Here is a 23,085-nt window from a genome sequence, read left to right on the forward strand (position 1 = left end):
TTCAAAAATACTTTATTAACAGGTTTGTCTCATCCAGACATTGAACACATTCCGCCTGTTCACAATCAACATCTTCTCATTAACCATGGGTTAGGTATTTTTAAGACTGAGGCACTGTCCAGGCCCACTACATTCTGCCCTCTGCAGATCTGAATGTACACAGTTGGGGGGGGGGGGGGGGGGGGGGGGGGTGTTGCTTGTGATGGTGGCAGCATCAATTTGAGAACCATTAGTAAACTAACATGTACGGAGTTCGATCCTTCTGGGCAGGACTGGATATGAACACGGCATTTCATTGTATTAGATACGATGGGAAAAGCATGTCAGCTGCATCAGAAAGTTACCCGTTTGTCAAAATACATGCATGTAGCAAAACATTTGGTGGAAAGTATTACAAAGTCTCTTTTTCCTCCAACACAACTACCACCAGTTAGTTACCGCCAACTGTGCTGAGACACACCAACGTAGCCCAAGTTTAAAATGGCTAAGTGACACTTTGCTAATACCAGTGCTTAACCTGCCAATCTGTTTGCTACTCTCTAAAACTTTTAAAATGGACAGTAAATCTGTATTTCATATTAAAGTTGCTGTGTACAGAGTGCCATCATAAATCCAGAGCACAGTGATGTGTGATGACTGCATACAGAATCAGAAACACACTAGCTTGGGGGAGCATTGGTGATGTTTGACAGAGCCAGAATGAGTGCAACTGCCAGTATTGTCCACGACAATAGACCACTGTCTCCAGTACCAGTTTAAGCTGTCACCATGAAGGAGAGACGTAGGTGCAGTCCAAAGCCTCTCCTCACAAATAGTCACTGCTTCTTCAGTATACTGTGGGTAGACTTTAGTGGATTAAAGAAGTGTAATGAGGCTCTAAATTGTGTCCTTAGCAAGTGAGAAAATCGTGGTATACAGTTCTGTTGACACTGCACTTGGTAAAATACAACTTTGAGTGTATAAAATGACTCATGGTACAACACACAGAGGGCTCAGAATAGACGTTTGTGTATAATGGGTGACCAGGTGGTGCATGCAGGCTTAGGAGAAGCAAATCTAAAACTGCTAGAAGAGACCGTCAGTGTGCATGTAGGCCACAAAGCCCTTCTCAGCAAACAAACAATCATGACACAGAGGCAGCTTTGTGACATTTGTAAAGTATTTGCACATATAAATACAAACATACATTCATACACAAAGAAGGAAGGAGCCAATCCCTCACACAAACAGATCGGTGTGCTGGTAGTGAGAAACAAAACAGGAATCTAGCAATTACTGAGTGAGTCACAGAACAAACTATTGAATAAAAAAAAAAGAAGCTGATTTGATTTGCTTTTAAACAGGTGTGTCAGTCTCTCTTATTTGCCTGCATCTGTGAAGTAAGTACAGTCCATGGAAGCCACTGATTTCAGGTTTCTCTAAGTTTGTTCTGCGTGTCTAGGAGAATCCTCCCTCAGGTGCTAAATGGCCAACACACTCTGCCCCCTCACAGCAGCTGGCAGCCGCCTCTCTTCTTGCGCTTGCGGACCTGCAGCGCTGCTCTGGTGGCCATCTCAAACACATCTCGGACACCGTCCTTGGTCTTGGCTGAGCACTCCAGGTAGCCGAAGGCACCGATGCGGTTGGCCATGTCTCTGCCTTCCTCAGACTTCACTGGTTCCTGGGTGTGTGTGTGTGTGTGTGTGTGTGTGTGTGTGTGTTTGTGTACAACCATGGTTAAAAAACATTAAACAGGAAAGCTCACGTTCTGGGATACTTTGTCATGAGTAACACACAGGAAAACTCACCTGTTTCATTTTGGCCAGCTCCCTGCGTGTGTGTTCATCATTCCTAAGGTCCTTCTTGTTGCCCACTAGGATGATTGGGACATTTGGACAGAAGTGTTTCACTTCTGGTGTCCATTTCTCTGGAATATTCTCTGAAAGAATTATAAATGGGAAAGTCACAGCACAGTACACGCCAGTTTTTCCCTACAAAGACAGTCAGGAGAGTTTCCCTTATGATTATACAGACAAACATCACAAGGTCAAAAAGCAACAGCTGATACATGTCCGAGTTTGCTGAGGAAAATCAGCAGTTTTCTTTGGAAGGAGACATCATGAGGCATTACTCATTAGAGTACTGTGGGAGAATAGCCCAGAGCGGAAAAATGTTTAAAGAACAAATACTTAAAGGACAAGGACACAGATTTAAATCAGAGGCACAGGCAATTTTGTAATCCCAAAATTGAGCATTACCTCGAAACAGCAGCAAGGTTACATTCTCAGTTTGTCAAACTCCAACATTTAGCTCCATTAGTCCCCGACTTAATTCAATTTTCACAGTGGCCCATGGTGTTTTTTTTATTAGTCTATAAATTTTTATTTACTCAAAATCAATTTGATTTTATAAATTACTTTTTTTCTTATTTATTTATAATATTTATTTTTCATTTATTGTTATGACTTCAACAGCAGGGTTAATGATAATGATACAGCCATTCACACAGAAAAAAACACCTTAATGAGCATCAACTTCTCAGTAAGTGATATATTACTTTTATGAGGTCTGTGGCAGGAAAAAAATGAGCTTGAATAACTCTGATTGAACCCATCCTCAGGATTAGAAGCAGAGGGCAGCCACCACATAGTACACGTGTACAAACTCCAACTACACAGGAGGGCCTTGGAAAAGGGCACTTTGACAGGAGTATTAACGTGTTTATATAGTGGGATAAACCAGAACTCCTCAAGGAAACCTGCACAACCACAGGGAGAACATACAAGAGAGCAGGGCCTTGCAGAAAGGAGACAGTTTTATCCACTCTGAGAGGTTAAAAGCATTTACAGCCTTACCTAAACTGTCTGGGCTGTCTATGGAGAAGCACATAAGGATAACGTCTGTGTCGGGGTAGGAGAGAGGTCGCAGTCGGTCATAGTCTTCTTGGCCTGCAGTATCCCACAGCGCCAACTCCACCTGAGAGAGGCAGAAAAAGAAAAGCAGAGATCAAATAGGCTGCTGGCACAGAGCAGAAATTCAGCCGTTATTAAAACGAGGATAATATTCACAGCTCACTGACAGCAGAATAAGACAACAGACACAAAAACCAGAGCGGAAGAGAAATCCTTAGAGAAAGGAAAACAGATTTTGAACCATTAATTCCTTTACCATCAGCCCTCAGTAGCAACTCCTCAGCAGTGGAGGAGGTTCCCACAGGCTTCAGGCTGTTAATCAAACTGGTGGCAGTCCCAGAGTGCCTGGCCTGCTCTAGATAAAACTAATGCCCAGCAAAAATCATTTGCTACAGCTCAGCAAGAGTACTTCTTACAATATCTAGTACACAGTGGCCTGATTGTGTCATTTCAAGCAAAAATGATGGGTAATGACGGGCCTAAAAAATAAATACAGCTTAAAGTGTACTTAAAGTGTATCTCTAGGCCCATGTTACCCGCCAACATCTTGCTAATTTCAGTTAAACTAGCCTCACTACCCCTACAGTCACAGCTGAAAAACGTGCTTGCTGCTCCTTAAAACTGGGTGCAAACTATTAATCAGCCCCGAGAGGAAATACACTTTCTTAGCAGCTTTTCACTGCTCTCATATCTTTCCAAGTCTCTCTTGTGGCTCACAGATAACTTACCTCGGCGAGACAACTTTCTCAGAGTTGTAGTCTACCACAGATGGAGATTTGTTTCTTTTATGGGCTGCATCACATATTCGGTCAGAATATGCTGCTTTTATCTGCTCATTATGACTGTGTCACCACTAGGTGTCTCTCAGGGGTCAGCCTTTTTCCTTCATTTGACTGAAATGAAAGGCTGGTTAACAGTGATACAATTTAAATCCGTGTGAAACATCTTGATTCAGCTGGACAACATACAGGTCAAACCTCAAAGAGGTGACCAGATTTGGCCAGACAGAAAGCCAGAAACAGGAAATGAGAATTAGTCTTGATATACAACTAATTCATGGGGGGATTTCAGCCCAGGAAGGTGGCACTCATCCACTCCACTTCCTGTTGATTGCTGGAGGTCTGTTGCTCTAAAACAATGAAATCAGAGGAGTTGCTCACAATACGCACGTATCCCCATCAATCACAATGACACGTGGTTCCCAACCAACAAGGTCAGGAGAGTCGCATAAAGCAGCTCCACCTCTGAGGAATATTTCTCATCAGAGGTGGAGATATAATGTAGCCTTTCCTGTACTTTAATCCTAACAGCACTCACTCTGCAGTAAAACAGATGAATGACATGTTATTAAGAGATTGTACATCTAGAGAGGAAACTCCAGACGGACAATTCTGTTCATAAGGATTACAGGCTAAATGTTTGAGAGCAACGAGATTCACACGTAAAAAAAAATAAAACTTTTATACCGATTGCACTTTTCTAGATTAAACCTTTAATCAGTGAGTGTAACTTTGATGGGTACAGCGGAGTAAAAGAGTTGTAGGAGTGTTAAGATACATGGAAAGGATGACATCAAACTGCGTAGAAACTGCTTGAACAGATTAAAAGTATAGACTTTCCATTAGTTACTGTCTTCTATACAAACATAGTGTACCTGTTTGCCATCAACTTCAATGTCAGCGATGTAGTTTTCAAACACAGTGGGGACGTAGACTTCTGGAAACTGGTCCTTACTGAAGACAATAAGCAGACAGGTCTTCCCACACGCTCCATCCCCAACTATCACCAACTTCTTCCTGATCGCAGCCATCTACAGAGAAAACACTTTGGTTAGTTCATACGTTAACGTTTGACACACTGTAAACTAAGAATCAAGTTCAAACAAGACAGGGAGGCGAAGGAATGAAACCTCAAACAGCACGAGAGAAAAAAAAAAAGAGAATCCAAGTCTGCTTTAAAGCCGCACCCTTCCCTTTCCTGGGTTGTGTCCTGTGTGTGAGGTGAAAAACTGTGGGAGGGAAGGGACTGGGAGGTGAACAGATGATTTGGGTACTCTACATGCTCTACAAGCGTGAGCTGTCACACATTCACAATAGTTATGACCTTTATTGTGTCACTTTTATATCTCTGTAGAGAAGTGATTCACAGCTTTTACTGGTTTTGTCTTACATGGCTGTATTGAAGTCATTTCTCTTTCCTTGTATCCCTGAAAGGCCTGTGAAATGTGGCTTCCCAGAGGGTGTGAGATGGCCACGAGCGGATCAATTGTCATCTCCCACAGGTTGATAATAATGGAGAGAAGGCTGAAGTGGGCAAAGTATTGGCTCCGTGCCGGTAGCATAAGCCTTTACGCATCAGATGAAAACATCTGCCATCACACACACAAAATAAACCTTAACTGATGAAGACTGCAGAAGTTACAGTGATGAACTTTCAGAGAATCACCAGTGGACTCTACATTTCTCCTCAGCACCGCTGATCTTTTTATCTTTCAGATGACTGTTTTAAGACCAGAGTTAAGCCTATTTGCTAAGATTGATTCTTTTTTTTTGGCTTAATAACAGGTAATTTACCAGCCAAACAACAAAGGCTGGGACCACCCGGTGAACAGAGTGCATGACGGCCTGTAGACCGTTACAGGTTGCTTCTCATCACGCAGACGTGTCTTCCCTCCAGTCGTAATCCCTTTGGGAAAAGATGCGAGACATGAGGATTGAGCTCAAGCTCCCAAACATGTAACGCTTGGCTCCACCGCATTAGTCTAACGCCACGTCAAAGTGTTTCTTGTGAAGGGATTTCTAGCACTAACAAGTTTTTCAATAGAATACACCGAGGTTTCCTTGCTCTGAGCTCCTGCAGAGTAGGGCTGAGCAATTTTAGCGATACCGCGATATATATATATCAATATTTTGTTTCCCGATAAAGTATCAATTTTTCAGCCACCAGTATCGATTTTTATTTTAGCAAACTTTATTTAAAAGTCAAACGTTACAATTAGCGAAAAAACAGCACATTAACATAATACAAAGCAATGCACATTACAGAAAACAGTGATAAATTAGTTCATAAAAATCTTATATAAAGTGCATAGCTCAGTGGTTTTGACTGCTTTTCTGTTTATAGAATGTAGGATTGTTGTAATGTATTGTTTGAGCTCCTTCTCAAAAATTAAAAGAAGATGGTTTGTGATTAGAGAATTTGGATTTGTGTTTATGGTATTTAGCAAGTAAAACAAGCAGGTTGATGATGTAATATTCACAGCATAAACATGAGTCTGTCACACACGTTTGTGACATGTTTGTTTGTTTCCGTTTGTCTGGCAGTCTTGTCCTTCCGGTTCAAAGGACGGACGATTCATGTCAAATCACACTGTCCCTTTAAGATCTTTCAGAAAATTATGTGTATTAAATCGTATCAAATCGAATCGTATCAAATCGTATCAAACCGTTGACTGAATGCCGTGTATCGCATCATGAGATTAGTGTATTGCTACAGCCCTACTGCAGAGGCGTCTTGCTTCTGGATGTATAATTAAAGAGGCCGAGGATGACAGGGCGAAAAACATTCAGAATCACAGGAGGAAGCATAAGCTCATGGAATGAAAACCATCCAATCTAACAAAGAACACAGTGGCTCCACAAGTTATTTTGTTATCAGGGAGAAACTTTACACAGCACATCTTATTTGCTAAAGCTTGGTTTAAGAACCAATGAACCATTAAGACACGATGAGTTTGCGTCTGTATAAAAAAGAAAAATTCATAAAGGATGCTATTTCTGTCTGATGTGTGGGTGGATGCGGAGCTTTGGTTGTTCACCTTCACTCTCTGCAACCACAGCGCCTACCGTATTCACAAGAATATCACAAGAATAAAAAAAGACAATTGTTCAGTTAGATTTTTGTACTCCCACGCGTTAAATCAGGCCAGTGTGTTGTCAGTTAGTCTCTAGAGAGAGCCACCTGTTCTCTGTGATAGCAGGCTGCTGCTCCTCCATACATCATACTGTCACTGCCAGAGGGGAGCTGCACACAAACAAACATTCAGAAACGCATCCACACTCGTGACTAGTAGCTACAGTGCAGCCTCAGAAAGCTTCAGAAAACTGGCCAAGAACTGCAGATTTAGTGCTGGAATGAAATAAGGCAGCTTATTGATGATGCCGGCTCTTGCAGCAGACTCCCTACTGCGATAGTGGCTGCGAATGGTACTTATTGGAGATAATGGCCCCTTTACTTTGCATAAATGTGTGTGTGTGGGCACTCACTGTGCCAGGACAAGGACATAGACTCAGAGGACTTCTCTTACTAAATCAGAGGTACAATCAGTGAGTGCCTGCATGACATACTTCATTTTAAAATGCATGCAATGTTCACACAATATGCAGACATTAAATATCGTAAAAATTCTGTATTTTTGTTCACTTTCTTCATCATTTAAACTTACATTTAAATGACATTTGTACAAACAGACCTGTTTTGTATACACACAAAAGGAATTTTATGGTTTTATGAAAGACTTCAAATGAAATTGGCTGTATCTTTAGAAGCAGTATCATAAAAAATACATTAACCTGATAAATGAACAAAAATAGAGCCTTCAACAGCTGTTCAATGCGTTGCAATTAGCTTTTTGTTTGACAATAGAACAATCCCTTCCACAAACAATAATTGAATGCATTAGCAGTCCTCTCTCAACATGGGAACATAAAATAAAAGTAATAAAAAGTTTGAAATGAATTCATAAATAACTCAAATGTAGATTGCCAAATATGTGCAGCATTAAGAATATCACGAAGAACCGCCACTAAACTAACTAAGCAGTATCACAGGCCAATGTGACACCAAACATAGCACTAAAGACAAATGGTATGCATGTGGGGACTTATTCCACATGTACATCAACCTCAAAGAGATGGTTACATGTGCCTTAGTAAGGCTTCTGTCTTGCGTAACATCTGTTCCCTTTAACAGTAGCAAAGGACAAAGTTCTCGCTCCCAGTACATGTGGCAAAGATGGCCCTTCTCCCCCACTCTTCCACCCTGGTGTGTTGTGGTCAACACCTGCACAGGTAACACAATAGCTAGTCTTGGTATGTAAATACATAAGATTCAAATGACTAGAGGAAGGTCAGGGTGAAGAGCCATTGAGATAAGGGTGATCAAAACGGATGCTTTAGTGATATTAGACCGTTCAAAAGATCAGAACTAACAGGCGTCCACATAGTTACGGTACATTGTACTGAAAGCACATGCGCTGACAACCACAACCCAAGTCCAAACATTTAAGAATGAATCCAACAAGCCTCCTTAAAGTGCATTTCCAATTTTGTCATGATTGGACTCCAATGTGCTCGGTTCTGCTCAAACAGTGGAACAGCACAACGCTGTGAGGCCTTCAGACACCTACAGGGTCGATGTGTTAAAAGATATAAGTTTCAATCATTATCTTCTGTAATGTTCAACATCCAAGCTTCCTTGGTTTAAAAAAAAAAAAAAAAGGCTCTGATTCAGTTGTACTTTTGTCAAAATTGTCAAAATGCTAAATTAAATATTTACAAGTCTGAATATCCTTGAATGGTCATGTCAATCCTGAAGATCTCTAAGATTAAGCTTTTAATCTCATTTCAGAGATACTTTCTAGTAGGTCCAAGGCACTGGTACAGCGGATGGGAAGAAACTGACTTCATGTAGGTGTGAAAAGGAGAGCCAAAATCATCAGAGCAAACACTGCTTCTGAAGAGCGCCGAGTCTGTATGCATACGTGGGTTTAAGAGGATTACGGTTTGCTTCAAGAGTCCAACATAGAAATGTCATTAAGTCAGCACAGTTACATGCACAGTCGAGTTTGACTTGGTCATTCATACTGGGACAATGACCAGTTAAATTACCAAGCCAAACTAGTCAAATAAATATGCAAGTGTGAATATAGAGCTGTTGATCAAAGTATTTCTGATGGTGCAGTGTAAAAACGCTCTTCCAATTTTCTGTGGGAGATCAGCGTACATGGAAATATAACCAAATTCACCGCATAGGCCTAATGGGTACTGTACAGGAACTGTGGAACATGTGCAAAGCACCCAGGCCCATTTGAGTCAAGATAAAGAGTATAAATACCGTTGTCTTTTGGCTCTCAACCACAATTTGGAGTCATTCTTAAGAGCGAAAGATGATATGATTGTGTGCTTGTTTTGCAGTCCACCACGAACTCCTCTGTATACAGAAGTGTTTAGAGTCAAATGGACATTATTTGTTGTTATTAATCATATAGCTGCCGCAGTTTTAACTGAAAGTAAAATAAAAAATGTGTGGTTTTAGGACCACTGTGTTTTGGGCATTTCATGCTCGACCATCTTGCTTCTCATTCACTCTGAATGAGATGACGTCTCTGCTGCTGAATTGAATTTTGGGTCCCTCGCTTCACTTTTGCTCATGTAGTCAAACTCATGATTGTCAGTTTTGAAAAGGAGTATTCAAACCAAAGCTGAACCCAAGACATCGTCTCTAGCCCACACATCCTTCTCACATGTCAAATCCTTATACGTGGATTACCCACATTCCAACTTAAGCACTGATGGAGATTTGGATGAGTTTCCCATTACCAGCTACGAAGGTTCAACTATAGACGCCAATTCATGCTGCTATGTGTAACCAATATCCAAAGACTTGTGCTGACCTCACGAGTGCAGGGAGCCTGAAAATTGTGTCCACAACTGTATGAGTAATAGCCAGGAAAATAGAGATGGTAGTTCCTGAACACAACACCAAAAAGGCTGTATGAACAGAGTCACAATTTTATATTTATCATTCATCATTTAAGCTACAAGAAAACTCAAATGCAGTCATTTTCTTTCTTTTTTTACAAGCACAAGAGTTCTTCTTCTTGCTGCCACAAAGTTGCCATTTTTCCTCCACATTCTCACGGTTGACTAACTCTAGACCAGAGGATGCGGCTCAGGATCCAGGCCATGGTGGCTGAAGTCAGGGAATCTAGCTGGAGCCCAAAATAGGACAGAGCCATTGAGACCACCCCGTGCCGAATTTACCACAGTGCACACAGCTCAGCTCAGAGAGAAATATCACACAGAATTACCCCTTCATCCGCCCCCAAGACTCCTGGTTGCAGTTCAAAAGGACAAAAAAGTCAGACAGATGAAGGGAATGAGAGCAAAGAGAGGTGTAGTGCTCAGCACTAAAACATTCATCCATAAACTCCCCGTTTATGGCTGAAGCTCAAAGCATAAAGATATATATTTGATATGCATGTGACTGATATTCCATAATTATGAATAAACAAGTGGCCGAATTAGTGGTGGCATGACTGGGAAAAAATATAGGACCTGGACAGAAAAGAGAAAGGGACCTCTGTTTTCCAACTCCACATGGGCTGCTGCTACATTATAGTGTGCATATGCAGACACGCATGCCTCAGCCAAACAGTGAAACAGCTGACTTGAATTCACCATTTCTTTACTCTGTTTGCTCTGGAAGCCCCTTTCGTCTTCCCATCCTCCTCCAGGCTCTCGTTCTCACTCTGTCCTCGTCTCTCACTGCCTGTGTTGCAGTGTGATGTCACCATCAGGGAGCTAATGTTGCGTATCCTAAGGGTGCTGCATCCATTCTTTTCCAATTCACATATGCAGCACAAATGAAAGCTGACAAATGTGAGCAGATTCGATTGGAGTCGCTACATCCAACACCGATAATGTTTCTCTCATGTATCCTGTTCGGCTCTTTTCATTCAAACAAGCGCAGACTTTAATAACATTTGGAAAAGGCTCAGTGTTTGCATTTTTATAACTATGAGACAGGATATCTCATAGCCTTTTTGTCTGAAAATGCTTTTTAGGACATAATGAATAACATTTGTAGCACAAATACTTATAATAGTGATTAAGTAACATGTAAAGCATTCATCAGACAGCAGGAACACATTGTGTTGGAGCCATTACAGCTTTACCAATTAGCGACAGCTGATCTTATCTGCTGCTGCTGGGGAGGTTTTTCATATCTAACGTCTGGAAGAAAGCTTCTACTGCCATATTTCCCTTTGTTGATTAAATGAATGAGGAGCGATGGGTGGCTTGATTAGAAGTTTGGATTAAAAGCTTAATGAGTGCAAGCGATTTGCGGTTCTGCGCTTGGATCCAAAATGACAATAGCTATCAGAGCCCATCCTTAAGGGTTTTCACTGCTAACGTAACTCAGGGAAAAGAAAAGTTTAAGTAATCCCTTTAAAGCTTCCTTGAAAAACAGAGGCCTTAGATCCGAACAGGAAACTCTCCCGGAGATTTTTCTTAAACCCAGAGGATTTTCTTGTCTGCATGGTGCACGCGTGCGATACATCCCACCGCCTGTGGACACAGTTTTCCATGTGGAAGTGTTTGTCAGTCACAGACAAATGACTAGAAAATAAACACTTTCAGTTGGCTCCAGAAATGTTTAGACGCTTACATAAGCTGTTGTTTTAGCCATTTCTGGAAAGATGTACAAGTTAATAGTGGTGTTTCGAAACAAATATGGACTCTGGATACTGCAGACTCTCCGCTGTAATTTCAATTATTCACGTCCACGTTGGAGGAAGAATCTTAGAAATACATCTCTTAAGTGCTGAAGCCTCTCCTTCAGGAAGGCAAACATGATTTTTCACATTTTACAGTAAAGCAAACTGCAGTTACATCAGCTTTCAGGAGAACACGGGCCTCATTGGAAATCACTGCTGTTGGAAAGTTGTCCACATACATGTGAGACAGGATGCCAAGGAGCATTGTTTCTGAACACGTTGCCTGACAAGTTCCAACAGCTTAACAATGAACAAACCAGCAGCTCTCCACAGACTACCAACAGTACATATGGTTTATGAAAAAAAGACACCTGAACAATCACCCTGCTGTCCTGTGGGTTTGAATTAAGACCCATTAGAGTAAAAACTCTTCAGCACTAAAACGTGCTAACACTCATCTGTAAAATACAGCCTGCTCTCTCCCTAAAAGTTAAGGCTATGAGTAATGAATGTGAAATCACAAGTTCCCCCCCCAAGTAAAACGATGTAGAGAAACATTATGAACCACCCAAGTAAAATAACCTTTGGTTTAGAGAAGATTTACAATAAATCAAAAGAAAGCCGTTAAGAAAAGAAAACCTCTTTTTAGTGGTTATCGTCATCCAAGCAAACTCAGACCTCATTCACAGGACTCGGAGGGAAGGCGAGATTTGCGTGTTTCGCCATTTTCCGACAACTTATTGACCAAATGAGCAGTCATGAAATGACCCAGATGACTGGCGGTAAGAAAAGGCTATAATGCTCCCGCGTGTGTCCATATGGTGTTGCTCCTTTCTGCCAATAGTGCATAATCAGCCCACATCCACAGTGTTTGTGTATGCAAATGACCCACTAATTTCATTCCGTTTATTACCCTTGTAGTCCCCTCTACACGGAGCAGCTCTGAATGATACCACTTACAGTAAAAACAGCACTGTAACACCACTTCCTTTACACTGAGTAGCTTAGACTGGGGGTTTCCACTGCATTTCCCTCCACTGCACTGGCTGTTTTGGTTTTGCTTGTGCACAACTGGATGGTACTTTCTGTCCACTCCCTGCTGAAAACAGGTCACACATGAGACTTCAACAAACATGTTTTCATGGATCCGTGCACCCCGAAGATAAAACAGGAGCATCGCGTGGGGACAATAAGTTGTGTCTGCATATGTTGTACCGTCCGGTGTGCGTGGGTCAGCCTGGAAGCAAACATGAGAGTAGTCCAGCTGAAGTGTGGAGCTCCACAGGTCTGACTTTTTTGGTTCACACCAAGTGCAGTTTTGTTGTGGGGAATATGCAAAGACAAGTCGCTGTGAGGCATGAGGCTCTGCGCTACAGTAGCCGAGCAGCACAACAAGGGTGTGGTGACTAGGAGAGAGGAATTTCCTCGGGACAGACAAATATTTCAACAGTTATGTCGTGCAGATCAAGTTATTTCGAGCGCATAACCAAATTGAGAAACGGTCGACCGCTCTGTAGCAAAGAAATTGGCGTCGATATTTTGCCCTTCTAGGAATTCCCGAGTTGCGGAAAAACACGGTAACTGATACAATCAATCCCTGCTTACTGGCCAAACAGGTTTCCAGTGAGAAAGCAGAGATCAAAGTTTTTACAGCTAGTAAAACTCTATTACGTGTGCCTCCAGAGCTGAACTCCACATCATTAAATTACGCAACATGGTAAGATATGGGCAGAAACGAGGATTGGAGCGAGTGCTAAGAATGCAGATATAATCCATAGCTTCACCTGGGTTTGGCTGGAGAGAACAAACAGTTGTGCCACCAGATTACAAAATCTTTCCTTTCCGTTTTTTGTCGAGCAAACCTTGGAAACCTGCGGAGAAACTTTTAAACGAGTAACAGGTTTCAACTCGCCGAGTAGCCGCAGCTATTTCTGCTCATTAACGTGTCCGCGGGAGCGGTGCTGCTTTAACCAACTACTTTACCTCGAAAAGACTAACTCCATTTAATGACCCTATACATATCTCAACAATTGGTAAGGATAAAAGTAATAAATCTACAGTTATCATCTTACCTCTCTCAGAAGGGTTCACTTTCAAATCAACGAAGGTCTCCGCGTTTCCGTCCAACTACCCCTGAAGCTAATCAGAGTGAACGGTTGAGAAGCAGTCAAACTGATACTCTCAAGACCCGCCCATTATGCTGCATTCATGACCCCTCGGAAATTCTCTATTGTTCAATTTTCAACTGTTTTCTTTCTTTTGGTATAACATAATGTAAAGTAATGGAGCTGAAACTTAAGTTTTATTTAAATTTCTATACATTGATATAATATCAACTACCTATTGTTGTGTATTAAAAATTATGTTGAGATTGATGAAACGTTCCGTTGGCACTGACTCCAACAAAGAAAAACATCAAATACTGTTGCCCTGAGGTGCAAATACAACATCACTGCACGAAATACAATGAAATGACGAATAACAAAACACAGCAATTTGGAAAACATAAAAAAGAGTAACGATGAAAAACAACAATCACAACACACACATACACACACACACACACATACAAAAATATGAAAAACACAAAATGCAATATTTCACAAAACCAAAAACATGCCATTTAAGAAAACACAAAACGATATTTAGTTATATTTCACAAATCTGTTGGAAATCCAGAATTAGTTATTACACCGCTTTACAATGTTGCTTATAGCATTCAAAGTCAAGGCACCGTCAATTGAAAATGGGAGAACTAGTAAAAATCAGTAGAAATCAGCTCCACTGCTGTAAAAAAAATAAAAAATATTAGAATATCACTCATTTGAATTCCACATTACTGGTCAATAATATGCATTTGCAACAGAGAAAGGCATCAACCAACAATCCAAGTCCTTTCACACTTCCCAACTGCAGTGAACGTAGCATGATGTCTTCACCGTTTCATTATTCCAGTGCCTACACGCGCGCTGGAGGACGCATATAAGCGACCCCTCCCCGTTTCGGTTAAAGAATAATGACATATTTAATTTTACATCGTTGTTTTGTTGTCATTCTGTATTTTTGGGATAACTTTTTTTGTCTTTATTTTCAACATTGTAAGTAGAATTATTGTTGTTAATATGCCTTCTTGTTTGAGGATATGGACTTTGACCCAAGAGCTTTTCTCCCACAGAGCAACAGGAAATCACACAACAGGGATTTGAACGCTTTAACATGCCATTCTTTCAGTGAGGTCATTAGTTCAGCCCCCTCTCTCTCTCTCTCTCTCTCCAGTGTAGTATACCGTTAAAACACACCAGCAGCCTTGTGGTGTGAAGAACATTTCAGTTACACTGCAGGGGTTATTAGATAATCTTAGTTCTATTGAAGTCACATCAAGAAAATGTTTTACTTCAATAGCAAAAGAAAAAAAAAAACCTCCAACCGCAAGTTTCTCTGGTGTATTAGTGTCCCAACAAAGACTCTTGTTCTAAGGTTGGGATCACAAGCTTATCAATAAGCTGAATATGTTAAATGTTTGTATTCTTGCTCTTTGACAGTGATTTAGACATCCCTCTACAGTTTCCATAGTAATACACAGATAGTGTTCTTTCACATTAAAAAAAAAACACCTCCCGGTGCCACAAAGCACTGAGGCTCTTTCTGTAGGTTCTCTTGAAGCTGGGCTCCCACCGTATGTGTACTGGTAAAAGATGAGTGTTTGAGGTGGAGTCAGCCTGTAAAGAGAATTTGTGTGGATTTACAGCACCCCTGAACCACAGTTTCCCGCTGTTTCTGCAGAAACTGCCCTTTTGGCCTTGAGCCACATTGTACATCTGCTGACTCTTTTGATTTAATGTTTCTTCAGACAAGGAATCCCAGGAAACACAAATCCAGTGCTAAGAGTTCTTGATATTTTCTTCAAGAGATGCACACAGGATGACTTTGATCTAAATGAATCAAAGTTTTGAGTTTCTCGTGTTTTTGAAGGTTAGATTTCAGTTAGTAGATTTTCTCTTTGCAGCAAAATAAATTTGTGCAGAACTTATATAAAGAGTTCAATTCTAATATCATGTGAATTCATGCTGTCAATCTCATCAACTCATCAACCTCAACACCACCCAACTTGAGATACTTTGAACTACTCCTCAAAGTAAATGTGTCACAGTTAGCAATGAGTTATGAGGACAAGATGGATGCCACACAAGCATTTCCTTGAATGAACCACTTTAATTCAGTGTCAGTGCTTAGCAATCAAACACAGAGGTCACAACATTAACAGGGGGTCATTCCACAAAGGGTGCTTGGATTAATTTCAGAGGAGGGAGAAAAATTGAATGTGGTGCATTTTACATAAAAAATGCTGGTTTTCTATAGAGGGATGCCAGGACAAGGGATCAAACTTCTGATTCTGCATTAGAGCAACAAGTACAGTACATGGCAGACTGAGCTGAAGCAGCTCTTGGTAATCTTGTTTTTTTATTTTTAGTATTTAAGCTAAACATGAGAAGTTTGAAATATGAAACATTATCAAGTGAAACGTGTTTGACAGAGACATGCTATTGTTTTAATTTAGTCCTTATTTTTTATAATCACTGTCACCTTTCAGTCTTAAGCATCACCCAAATACACATAAACATATTTAAAAATGGCTTAACTTGGTGAGTTATGAGAACAAAAAACAACCAGGTAGACAAAAGAAGTGAAACAATGAAGTGGTAAATGACACCAAAAACACAACAGCATGAGCAGTCTCTGGGAACTACAGCACTTTAGTAGATGTGTAGGAGTTGCAGTAGACTCAAACTGCCATTGTTTTTCACTGTTACTGCCGAAGTAAAAGCTGCCGTTTTAATCGTAATTTTGTAAAAAACTGGCATCAGGACTTTGCAGTGAAATGACAACCCTGTTGACAACCATGTATGCAACTTTGTAATTAATTTGTCCACCTGATGGACGTAAATCCACACTTGCAACTCCTGAATGAAACATCTGCTTTTGTTGCTAAATGCTTTACTATGTTGAGCATCTTGTTAAATATAGTAAAGTTCCAGTATGGCTTTGTGGTTCTCTGTGACCTGTGTTTAATGTCTTTTTTTAAGCACAGAAGTGATGCTGTAAGAAGGCGAAACCAAACAGGAAATTGTAGACTGAACGGCTAAACAATGAGCTGGAGCTCACTCCACGCTTCATGGCCCAGCAGATTCGTACCTTGTCTTTTAGCCACTATACCCAGAAGTATTATGCCAAATCCTTCATGATTATGTATTATTAAAACAAACTTGACAGGGTAACGTTTATATTTTTGTATGTCAAATGAAATACAAAGCGTTTCACTTTTTGAGGACGGTTGTATCGGAAGTTGTGCGTTCAACATCCAAAGGCTTTTACTGATTTCCCAAAGCTCAGATATTCCTGATATGTGGTCACACACCACTTTCACCCTCAGGACACATCAAAATATCAATAAAGTCTTTGTGAAACCTAAACTTGGCACTTCTCATCTTTTTCCCACACTGGTCTTTTATGGATCAGTGAACACAGAGAACAAAGCAACAAGCTTGAGGCTGCCGTGAACCACTGAGTCACCCTTCGTGTCCCAGAGGAAGTTTACACATGAGAGTGGAGTTGGACTAGACGTCCTCATTTCACCCCTTACGTCAGTAATGTTGCTGGAATGTGAGGACATAGTGACACTTAGTGGAGTTTTATACACAGTACAACCAGCACACATTTCACTGTCTGGACAAGAAAATACTGGAGGAGAATAATACTGATGACAGTCAGAATTAGCATCAGTTTGCGGCTGCTTCCCCTGATTTTCTTATCTGTTAGTTATATTGTAGGATAAGCATCAACCTTTGGGCCAATTTGATATAAAATACTTTAAATAAGACTTTTTGAAAGCTATCTAAACATTACAATCTGAAACAATACATCTTTATACGGAAACCACAGGCTCTGACCATAAAATGCCTATGATATGCCTAATAAAATTAATCAAAATGGAGGAAAATATATAGAATAAAAACGGAAATGAAATGTGGCAGAACCTTTTGTTTATTCACAGCCTCTAAAATATGAATATTTTCCAATTATCTCTTCTGTTTATAGATTAAAACTCTAAACATGTTCACATTTTTTTCAACTAAGTGGTCTGACATTCAACATAGTATTAAGGATTCAACGTGATGGCTTTTTTGTGATTAGTTGAGCTGAAACAACATTAAATATATTCATATTCAATATTCAAAACAAATGGAATAGGGGAAACAACTGTTTAAGGACATTTCAAGAAAATGTTTGATAAAATAGGGGTTGTATGGTGGTTAGTACTGTCACCTCACAGCAAGAGCATTCCTGATTCATACCCTGGCTGGGGCCATTTTCTGTTCCCCCAGTGCAATGCATGAGTTCTCTTTGGGTACTCCAGCTTCCTCCCACTATCCAAAAACATGCATGTCAGTTTAATTGGTGATTCTACATTGACGGTAGCAGTGAGTGTGAGAGTGGATTGTTGTTTGTCTTGTGTGGCCCTATGATGGACCGGTGTCCCATCCAGAGTGTATCCTGCCTCTTGCTGCCAATGGCAGCTGGCATAGTCTCCGGCCCATGACCCTGAATTCAATTAAGCTGAAAATGGTTGGGAAATAATTAGGAAAGCACCATTAAATCAGCACCTCATGGTTGTCAGCTCATAGAAAAATACAAATGAGGAATGGCTCAAAAGAACATTGAAAGGCAGTTTAGGGCGAATTTGTCCCAGTCGTGATTGTCAAGTCTCCAGAACACCATGCAAGCCTATTAAAAGGCCAGTAGTTTATTGTTTTGTTTGAATTGTTACATGAAAACAAATATTACCCCCCGCCCCAACAAACATTGGAGCACTGCACAATATTTGTTTGCAGAACCTTAGCCGAACCCATTAATGACAGCCTCAAAGAGTTTCTTGTAGCAACTTATAATTTTCTTGGACCTGTCTGCTGGTAATTTCCACCGCTCTTCCATTGCTGTGCATTTATGCTCTTTTAAGTGTCCCTGGGTTTTTTTTTTTTCAGCAGATCTCAAGTTTTCAATTAAATTTAAATCATGGCTTCTGCCCCTTCACATTATTCTGTGCTATTGTATGTGTACTGAGAGTTGTTGTCCTATTCAAAGATACTGAACATTTGCCATAGTATTTTGACAATGGGTACCTAATTACATTTTAAAAGGCCTTAATATCTTCTTATTTCATTGTTCCTTTGACAAATTACATGCCTCCAGTACCAGAGACAGCATACTGTAGGAGCCCGAGCATCACAGAGCTGTAGGAGAAGTTTTGTTTCCCTTAAAGGCTTCATATCATCAGCTGTAAACAAACTGATGAACAATGTTCCCAGAAAGCTGTACTTTGAATTAACCTGTCCGTAATATACTGTACAGAAAGTGTGCTGCAGAAAAGTCTAAATGAAACATTATCAACATGGACAAGGCAAAAGGCAACAACTGGGAAGAAGCTGCATATACCTGACAGATAACACTCGGGATCAATGCTGGAAAGTTTGTCAAGCAAAATAGACAATCTTGCTGATAACACAGTAAACCAAGGAAGATATGTACAAAGTGAGTGAAGTGGGTGTAATCAATTAAAGACAAAACAGATGTAAAGCTAAACTAATTGAAATGCATAAGAGAAAAAATAGTTTCAAAATAACAGAAGAAGTGAACATTAAGCTGACTAAAATGTAAAGCAACAGAGAATTTCAAGATAAAGTCAGGGGAGCAGTGGAGTCTGATTAGTTCTACTTTTTGTTTGAGGAAAGAGAAAAAGACCTAGCAGACGGCGGTAATTGTGACAGGGTCATTTTTTCAACTTCTTAAAAAGATATTCTACATTTTTCAGACCTACCCTTAATTCTGAAGAGGACAAGCTTAATGGAGGTCTGACCACAAGAGGGTGATCAAAGCTCACAGATGCTGATTCAACACAGTATGCTTTCCTTTCTTCATGATGTAGAAGAATTATTTTTTACTGATAGCTTTTCTATCAGGATTGATCTCAATTGCATTGACGTCCCATGAGACGTCACTGTCTACATACTTTGCCATTCCTTCCAAAAACAAGTTTCCGCTTTCTAAACTAGGTCATATTCAAATAAAGAGTCACATTTCTCCACAACATGACATTTATAACCACAACCTCGTCTGCCTCTTCCTACTCATGCTTGAAGCTGATTTTCTTTAAAAAACTGCTATTAGTAGCAGAGAATGTGGGCTCTCTGCTCCTCTCGTCTCCAAAGTGTCTTTTATCTTGGCTCCCTCTGGTGTCTTTTTCCTCCGTAAGCTGAAGTCAGTTGAGTAAAAGACACTGCTGGGAAAATAGACAGAGCAAATCAAAATTCCCTTTGCTGCTACTCGTATAAAATGCTCCCAAATTGCAGTCAATGGCCAGTACATATTATCATTAATCATCAGTTGGTGTTGTCATGAGGGTAAAGTGGGGAGGGTTTGGAGGACAGAGAGTAAAGCAGGTGGAGAGCTTGGGTGAGGGACGGATGAATGGATGCAGTATAGTCCCTTAACCAAAGTGTACAAATAGACTGAAGCTCTTTCAGCGGCAATGCCCTGCACAGTGATGCCTAAAGACACACAAATGTATGGATGAGATGTTGTGTGACTTTGACTGGTATGAATGTGAATCCAGACCTGGGCAGACACTTGTTTAGCTGACCATGTTCAAGTTTTTTTTTTTACAAAACAACTGCCTCTCTCTTGTAAAACCTTACAGGGATCAGAGAGCCACACACATATAAAAACAAGGAATTGAGGAGATAGTAAAAGTTTGATCCTTTTTCACTTGGGCCAGATATCCAGCTGTGCTGCTCAAATATGCAACGCCAACAGCATGCATCTGTGCTTTTGTTTGTGTCAGACACTCTAATCCAGCTTATGTACACTGAGCCACAGTGCAGCCGGGTGAAGGATACAGGCGTGGGTTAAGGGCATGGTATCTGATAATACTTTTTAATAAGTCAAAGAACAGTCTCTAAAGCCTTGGAAAGGATTTTTTCTGCCTCTTTCTGCCTCTGTGAGTCTCTGAACGCCTAATTCTCTCCCCTGACTGTTTTACAGTTCAGCATAGCCTGGACAAATGCATCTGCAATAAAAAAAACATTCATCCACCTTTTTTTTTCTTTCTTTTATCCTATCCTGATAATCGCTAAAGCTGTTTATGAGATTTAGAGTAGGACAGGACGGAAGAGAAAAACTGAGAATGAGAGAGGATTAAAAAAAAAGATTGAGAAAAGGAGTGAGAGATATTCCTATCCCTAAACTGGTGGCGTGGAACAACATAATCCCAGATTTTTATGGCCGTTGTTTTTCCTGAAAGGCTTTCGGATTATGAGCGCCTGTTGTATCATAAGGCCTGTATCTCATTGTGCTCAGCAGATTGTAAACATAACTCTGTGGTCCTGCTGCTCACTTGAGTGGCGCTGAGTGGACAAGATAAACGGATGGTAAGAAAATAAAATGACAGGAAAGAGGACAATAAATTTGAATTTAAAATCAATGCTGTCTGTCATAGAAAAAAAGGAAAATTCATTACATTGTCTTACATACCCATACATTTTCTCTCTTCCACTGTATTAGTGTCATATAATTTAAGAACTATTGGGATTTCACATTGCAGTCCCAAAACAGCGTCGTATTTGCCCTGTCCAGGCACGTTTACCACTGAATATTTTAAAAAGCCATGGAAACAAGTCTCGTTGCACCCTCTCTCGTTGCACTACGAGAGCTTACCAGCTGGTGTGCGTATCTTTCTCCATGCGGGACAACTGACTCCCATCGACACGTGGATATCATCATCCTCGGGTGTCATCTTCTTGTTCCAAAGAGACTAGTGTGACAAAAAGGTGTCATTGTATTTCTTATCATGGTCACACATTTTCTGTTCTGCTTTATTCATTGGTTCATGTAAAATCGAAGCAGTCACACTATTTGAGGATATATAGAAAATATGACCGTCAGGCTAATCTTAAATTCTCCCTGACTTTACAGAGAGTTTCAGCTGCCTGGCTGACAACTTTGCACTCTTGCTTCACTCTCATTGCTCTTAGCATTGCTTTCAGGGAGTTAAAGCAGTTGTTTTCAGCAAGTTGTACTCTACCTGCTCAGCAGTAAATGTCAGACAGATAGAAATATCTCCCAGCTGGTATAAAACTGTGTAGCAATTACCAACAAAAGAGCATCGCAATTTCCTGAGAAGTTGGCAAAGACCCCAAAGAGTGAATATTGGAATTGTACTCATCCAGAGGTCATTATATCCTCTCTCAAATGTATGAAAAGGATGCCTTATAACAGCTGAATTTATAAATTAGAATCTGGTTGCAAACAAGCTTACTAACCCAAAGTGTTTGACACCTACAATAAGGGAGTCTGGGTAATTCTTTATGCACTGAGGGGCGTTTTGTGTCTCCTGCCAGAGGAGACGGTCCTCTAATATCAATACAAAGCTGTTGTGAGTGAATTCATCCTGAAATGAAACAGTCTCTTCCAAGATGACAATGCCTCCATGCATAGGGCACCAGGGTCAATGAATTGTTTAATCGTGTATGAAAATTACGTGAATTAGATTCTACACCCTTCTCACCCACCACTTAACTCAAGAAACACTGGTGGGACCAACATGTCATACAGTCACCCCCACCTCCCTCTCCAAGTGCTCCACCTATGTCAGAATTTCTATGCAGGCGCTTTGTAACTTTCTCCTTCTAACAAACCAGTCAAACAAACCCAACGATCCAACCAAAAACTGCACACTTGCTCTAGATTAAGCCCTCAGTGTCAGCACTGCCAAAACAGCCTTCTGTACTGGGTCCAAAAAACAGGGTTATTGTATTTCTGCAGAGCAGAGATGTTCCTGTGGAGGTGTCCCTGTTAGACACTCCTGTTGTATCTACGTCAGTGAACAGCCTGACAGGAAGGCAGAATGACGTTTTGAGAACACAGGAGAACACATCATCAAGTGGTGACACTGTTCTCTAGATTTCCCCATTTGAGATACAATGTGTGGTCCATTTGCTGTGTTCATTAAAATCTGTTGGATGTGGGGAAGCTGCCGTTCAGAATATCAACTACTACTATGTGTGTTTCATCACAGTGTCTATACTTGAAAAATAGATTTTAATGTGGATTTATGCCACTCTGTCCCCCCATTTTGCAAATAGGGGTTTTTGGAGGAAAATAAAATGATTATATATGTATCATAATCACACAATTATAGTAATTGCAGAAGGAATTACATCTTTTAAATAATTTTGACTGGTTCCAGCACCACAACAGTGGATATCCATGGTGTATGAAATGCAGCACTAACCAATAAGCTGATTATGCACGTGCAGAGGGGGTTGCTTTAGGGGTTTGAGCCCCTGCCCCTTTAATGTCCAAAGTGCCCTTCTGAGAGGGTCTATAACATTTTAACAATTAGTAAAAAGGTGAACATGTCTTGTCAATGTTTCAATTAATATTTTGTGAAATAATGAATACTAAATTAGAGTACCAGCTGCAGTCAATCAGTGACATCAGCTATTAAACCTTCGTCAGGTACACTGGCAACAGTGATTGGAAGAGACGGTGAAAGGCACGGTAAGGTCACTTTACTGGGGACTGTTATCCAAACCATTCAGCTGACGTTGGAAAATAAACTGTTTAACATTTATCTTATTT

The 23,085-nt window shown here is 40.5% G+C and overlaps 1 protein-coding gene across 1 annotated transcript; it reads right to left on the minus strand.

The window, feature by feature from the left end:
* Positions 1 to 1,123: 1,123 nt before the first annotated feature.
* On the minus strand, positions 1,124 to 13,567 carry LOC140272065 (rho-related GTP-binding protein RhoA-D). The gene is made up of 5 exons (XM_072367389.1): positions 13,464 to 13,567; positions 4,546 to 4,701; positions 2,835 to 2,955; positions 1,788 to 1,918; positions 1,124 to 1,660 (listed from the first exon to the last, which is right to left on the minus strand). The coding sequence occupies exons 2-5, from the start codon at positions 4,699 to 4,701 to the stop codon at positions 1,487 to 1,489; spliced, it is 582 nt and encodes a 193-aa protein (XP_072223490.1). The 5' UTR covers positions 13,464 to 13,567; the 3' UTR covers positions 1,124 to 1,486.
* Between the last annotated feature and the right edge of the window lie 9,518 nt (positions 13,568 to 23,085).

This window comes from Leuresthes tenuis, unplaced genomic scaffold (genome assembly GCF_036924035.1).
Source record: "Leuresthes tenuis unplaced genomic scaffold, fLeuTen1.0.hap1 SCAF_16, whole genome shotgun sequence".
NCBI classification, from domain to species: domain Eukaryota; kingdom Metazoa; phylum Chordata; class Actinopteri; order Atheriniformes; family Atherinopsidae; genus Leuresthes; species Leuresthes tenuis.

Bases quoted from the DNA above. Each gene is read 5' to 3' on its own strand.
- LOC140272065 (XM_072367389.1), bottom strand. From the start codon at position 4,701: ATGGCTGCGATCAGGAAGAAGTTGGTGATAGTTGGGGATGGAGCGTGT. The intron at 1,919-2,834 runs GTAAGGCTGTAA...TAATTCTTTCAG, and splicing joins AGACAGCCCAGACAGTTTAG to AGAATATTCCAGAGAAATGG. The intron at 1,661-1,787 runs GTGAGTTTTCCT...ACACACACCCAG, and splicing joins AGCTGGCCAAAATGAAACAG to GAACCAGTGAAGTCTGAGGA.